Here is a 6,000-nt window from a genome sequence, read left to right as displayed (position 1 = left end):
GTCCTCCAAGTTCAGCATGCAGCCCACTGAATTGTGTGAAATGAATTATTATTTTGGAAGTGAAAAAAAATCTCAAACATGCACAATATAGCCTATAACACAGTTAAACGAGAGAAGCTGGCCCAAAGAGACAGGCACATTTACATTTCAAATCCCCCCCCCACACACAAAAAACTATTTAAAAATACACAAAGTTTAGTTTTTTTGCTGTGTTAACTAATTATTGCTGAACTTAAAAAATCACAGTGATTTACAGGTCTTTAAAATATGACAAACTCCTGTTCCCTACATAAGATGGTTTGTAAATTAAAAGTATCGGTATTGTTTTCAGCAATACTGACTGTATTCACTTGGTAACAGATCAATATCAAAATGTGGACTATTGCACAGCGATAATATCTCACCAGAGGACATTTTGAGTTACATTTTGGATCAGGCAGGGTTCGAACCCCAGACCTTACAGTTGTCGTCAGTACACGCGGATCGTGATATTTCGTGCATGTACAAGAACACCATTGAGGTTACTTAGTAAAATTGACATTTTCAGGCCCAGATTCTCGACTTCGGCAGCCATTAGCTAGTCTAAACTAAAAACAACAACTATACTCTTTTATAATAAAATATACGCGCAGTATATTATGAAGGGAAGGTAAATTGATGACAGCGAATCCCTTTAAATTCGCACTCACGCGCACGTGACCACATACCCCCAGCTATCGGGAGCGTGCGTTTGGCTCACACCCTTCTCTCCTCCCCTAGGGCGGAAGTAGCTGGCTCCATTTCTCCTCCTCAGTCCGATAAGAGCAGCTCGAGGAGCTGCAAGCCCAGCAGCACGCGCATGAGAGCGCACAGCTTGTTTTTAATTTGACTTTTTTTTAAAAAAAAAATTCATCCGAGAATAAAAGAAAAACCAGCAGCAGCACATTAAAGGTCCAAACTGTCGCTGTACCGAGTTTCACCTGGTTGTAAGCCACCGTTCCCACCCCCACCCCCATACACCGAGCCGGGGAGAAAACCCTGCGCATTCCTCCACGCAGAACCCGGAGGGAGCGACCAGCAGCGGGGAAAGGTGAGCTGGAAGGGGGCCTCCTCACAAGGTGGGCCGGTGAATTCTCCCACACTGGGGATAGACGCGCTGTCTTGTGGTCTGGCTTTGTTGGAGGCTCGCTGTGGTTGTTGGTGAACCCTCGGTGACCAGAGGCACGCTATGATACCCTTGCTTTGATGAATAATTTAAGCTCTCGCGGTCCAAGGCTCGCGCTGCGACAACCATACGACCGTTGGCCGCCTGAACGGATCCCGACGGTCAGCCACACCGGTCTGAATTTGGAGGCTTAGCGATAACGGAGAACTAAAGGGAAAAAATTTGAGGTAGCTGCTCGTCCGGGTGCTGCTTTGTAGCTCTGTCCTGTAGTCATGTTGCCGATCTGGTGGGGGAGGAGAGACCGAGCCCCCCAGCCGACCCAGTATCTTTCCATTTTCGGGTTTATGTTATGAGCTATCCCGAACAGCATCGCACTATTTTTCTCCACGGAAGCACCAGCGTCGTCTGTTGCTGAATGCTGTATTTAAAAGGAGGACTGTCGGTTCTGCTAAAGAGAGAAAAAAACGCCTCACACAACTGATTTAAGTATTCTGATTTTTCATCTGATCTCACAACTGTTTTTGAATAACTTTATGAATAAGTGGCTACCTCCTTGTTTTGTTTTTTGTGGCAAATCTTTCTTCCTTTTTCATTTTTTTAAATCGTTGAATCTACCTCAAACACCACATTAACGCGGAGAGATAATTATCTTCTACACACCCCAAACGGGCTGATGTGTCTCCAAATGAATACCTCAGCCTCGTCGTCGTGCATGTTGTAAACTGAGCCCAGTTTTGGTGACGCTGCAGATGGCTTCGTTTCCCGACTCGGACCTGCAGACGTGCCCGCTCTGCAAGGAGCTGTGCGGCTCTTCTGCTCCCATTTCCTCCAGCTCTTCTACCTCATCGTCTTCATCTCACACCTCGTCTTCCTCCAGCCAAACCACCAAGAGGCTCCACGTTCTGCCGTGCCTGCACGCCTTCTGCAGGCAGTGCCTGGAGGGACAGCGCAGTCCCGGGGACCCGCTGAAGCTGCGGTGCCCCACCTGCGACCAGAAGGTGTCCATCTCAGAGGCCGGAGTGGACTCCCTGCCTTCCTCCAATTTCCTCTTCAGCAACCTGCTGGATGTGGTGGTGAGCTCAGAGGAGCAGATCCAGAACAAGAATGGCCACCACCACCACCACCACTCCCGGGGAGGTCTGGGTGGAGGCTCCTCTGGCTTCAGTCATCCGTCACGTGGAAGCCTGTTGCACTCGCACCACCTGGGAGAGCCTCAGTGCAGCTCCTGCGACGAGGAGAACCTGGCCACATCCCACTGCCTTGACTGCCAGGAGTACCTGTGTGATAACTGCGTGCGAGCACACCAGCGGGTGCGACTCACCAAAGACCACTTCATCGAGCGCCTGGGAGAGAACCTCCATCTGAGCAGGGTCAACGCTAACAGCAACGCCAGCCAGCCAGGGATGTCAGTGTCCCTCGCCCAGTCCCTGCAGAACAATTTCGCGCTGCTGTCCCTGTTCCAGGATCGCATGAGCTACTGCCAGCACCACGACAGCGAGGTAAGTCCAGCACTGGGGAGGACAAACACTCATTCATAGTACCAGTATGTTATAGATACTGGCTAGTTTTTAGTCTCAGTATGGAGTCATACTGGGGGGCCATATGGCCTTGGATTCAAAGGGAGCTAACTGGCTCTTCACCTAGTACCCTGGAGATGAACAGGCACGTGTGTTAAGCTGGATTTTCTCTCTCTCTCTCACACACACACACACACACACACACACACACACACACACACACACACACACACACACACACACTCTCTCGCTCTGTGTGTACACAGAGTCTGGTTAATCTGTACCACACCATCCATTCAGGGCAGACAGAGGCCCCTGTAGTAAGTGCACACATGTTTCTCTGACTGTTAGAAGTTCTTGGCTTTGGACATGCTGTGGAGATCTACTTTTGCTCTGGTAATGGGAAAGACAAGTTGGAATTCTCTCCTTGTGCGCTGTGTGATCTGGGCAGAACTACAAAGGCCCGTCAAACAGGAAAACAGCTTTTTCTTGGTAGAGTCATATGGTCAGGAAGAATAACAAATAGCACCAGCAGGAGGTCTTGGAATGTCATTTTTGACCCACTTCTGGTTTCTGTTGAGTTGCTTCCAAATAGTTCTCACCGCATCTTCTAGAAACAAAACGCAGTTTTGCCCGAGCAGGTCAGCAAACCGGTTGATCGATAGTGGTCAGCAGATGCAGACCAGTGCAGAATATCACCCGGTACATTTACCTGCATTCTAGTAAGTCACTTAATCAAACAGAATAATAGACTGCAAATGTTAAAGCAGAGCTAACTTTTTCACATAACCAATAACAGACGTGGGTTGCACATCAATCTTTTAAGTTGCAGCAGCATGTGTAGCCTTGTCCCAGCAGTTAAACGCTGTAGACGCCGCAGGATGCCATTCATTGTTAACAGAACCTTGCAATGACTTAAGGCTCGCTGTGCACACTGAGAATACAACGCTGAGAAATAAAGGGTTTGACTTTATGAAAATGTGCCCTTTCATGACCAGACGGCTATTTGCTTTGTTCTAAACTGAAGCAAATTGTCATCACCATCAGCCAGAAGGTGATGGTGATGTCTTTTTATCTTTGTTTTTGTCGTCATTTGTTGCTGATTTTTGTTAAATAACAAAAGTAATTGACTTGTTTTATGGTTTGAACTTGCCATGAGACAAGTTTTAACTAATATGGGATTGATGTGATGCAGCTAACATCAGTAAAGGTTATTTGTCAATATCGGTCTATAAGGCCAGTATCGGCCAATAGAGATTGAAAATGTGACGTCATTCAGGGGTAAAACCGCAAAGGATTCTGGGAACTCATGGCAAGAGGTACTAGCGCACGCAGGCTTTCAATTGAAATTGGTTACACAGCGATAAAAAGAAACAAAAAATGACAAGAAGCTGTTGTATTATTAACTAGCGGTCGCATGACAGCCACGGGAAGCCGACGGGTAAAGAGATCAATTGTTATCGGATTACGTCGTTGAAGAGAAATTGTTCGAGCCATGTTTCCGAAGTAACAAAGAGCCGACGGATGGCCTGGATTGCAGCCATTCAACGACCAAATATAACTTCCCATAACACTCCAGCTCACAGGTTAGTCTGCTCCAAGCATTCCCACAAAGGTCAGTGTTTTTTAGCAGTTAATACGTCATTTTTCTTAACATAATTGGTGATATAGGTTACAAGCAAGTCTGGCGCTGAACAGAAATTGTCGCGCTATGCTCCTGTGTTTATTGTGCATAAATAGTAAATTGTCTTGACACAATATTGGGTTTCGCTTCTGTTATTACCATGGTACATTGACAAAAACATATACTTTTATTCACAGGATAAAACAGGTTTTTTGTATCACTAATTGCCCAGTACGATTACAGCATACAATATTATTGTCACTGCTACATATCTGTAACGCGTACCAGAAGGTATTTCCACTATTAATTAATTACTGTTTAGCTCAAAGTTCCCATTAATAAACTGTTAACGAATGTGTATTTATGAAGACGATTTGTGAGACTGGTAAACTTATGATACGTACGATGATTGTCCATTGGTAGCATTTAAGCATAAGAAAAAGAATAAGAATATGAAACCTTGGATAACTAAGGGTCTTGCAAATGCGTGTAAAAAGAAAAATAATTTATATAGGGATTATATAACACATAGAACAAAGAATGCGGAAATGAAATATAAAGTTTATAAAAATAAGTTGGTATTAATATTGAGGAAAGCCAAGAAAGACTACTATAAAAAACCTTTTCAGGAAAACAAGAATAATATTAAGGGCATTTAGAATATTTTTAAGGAGGTATTGGGTAACAAGAACACACCCTTAGATCGGCCTAATTATTTTATTAAGAATAATCAAGTTGTCGAAGACAAGACTGAAGTAGTAAACAAATTCAATTCCTTTTTTGTAAATGTTGGACCTACTTTAGCAAATTTAATTAGGAAAAATGACGATCCAGAATATGAGGAAGCCTGGAAAGGAGATAATAGAATGGTTAATTCCATATTCTTGGCTGATATTACCATAAAAGAAATGGTAGCAATTGTAGAAAATTTTAAAAATAAAAAATCTACTGACTGTGATGGTATAGACATGGTTATAATTAAAAAGACTTTAGATTGTATAAGGATTCCTCTTTGCTATATTTTTAATCTTTTGCTACAATCAGGAGTATTTCCTGATCGAATGAAAGTGGCAAAAGTGATACCCTTATATAAATCAGGAGATAAGCATAGTTTTAACAATTATAGGCCAGTGTCTCTTTTGTCACAGTTTTCAAAAGTGCTTGAAAAACTCTTTGCGCAAAGACTTGATAGTTTTATTGAAAAATATCAACTAATAAATGAAAATCAATTTTGATTTCGTAAAAATAGATCAACGGCATTAGCATTGTTGACTTTCATTGACGATATTTCATCTGCAACCCATAATAATAATAAATATACAGTGGGGGGTATTTGTTGATTTAAAAAAAAAAAAGCTTTTGATACGTTACAACATTCTATTTTGATTTCTAAATTGTATAACTATGGTGTGAGAGGAGTGGCATTGAATTGGTTAAGGAGTTATTTAGAAAATAGGTTGCAATATGTACATTATCTCAGCAATACCTCTGAAAGATTGAAGATTGTATGTGGCGTTCCTCAAGGTTCAATTTTGGGACCTAAACTTATATATTTATATATTAATGATATCTGTGACGTATCAAAAAGGTTAAATTCTATTTTATTTGCAGATGACACAAATTTTTATTGCTCTGGAGAGAATTTGAAAGATTTGGTTGAAATTATGACTTCTGAGATATTAAGATTAAAAAATGGTTTGATGTAAATAAATGAT

The 6,000-nt window shown here is 42.5% G+C and overlaps 1 protein-coding gene across 1 annotated transcript in view; it reads left to right on the top strand.

Moving 5' to 3' along the window:
* The first annotated feature begins 735 nt into the window (after positions 1–735).
* trim71 (tripartite motif containing 71, E3 ubiquitin protein ligase) overlaps positions 736–6,000 on the top strand; it is a 36,924-nt gene continuing 31,659 nt past the window's right edge. Inside the window, exon 1 of the mRNA XM_086279480.1 lies at positions 736–2,643. Within this exon, the coding sequence (XP_086135606.1) occupies positions 1,894–2,643 (750 nt within the window). The 5' untranslated portion in view covers positions 736–1,893. The remainder of the gene's footprint in view (positions 2,644–6,000) is intronic.

This window comes from Aulonocara sp. 'chitande type north' Nkhata Bay, linkage group LG22 (genome assembly GCF_057382095.1).
Source record: "Aulonocara sp. 'chitande type north' Nkhata Bay isolate Kocher_YH1m ecotype deep benthic linkage group LG22, A_spYH_male_GT1.1, whole genome shotgun sequence".
In the NCBI taxonomy this organism is placed as follows: Eukaryota; Metazoa; Chordata; class Actinopteri; order Cichliformes; family Cichlidae; genus Aulonocara; species Aulonocara sp. 'chitande type north' Nkhata Bay.
Note: the sequence above shows the minus strand (reverse complement) of the source record. Positions and strands in the feature narration are given on the sequence as shown.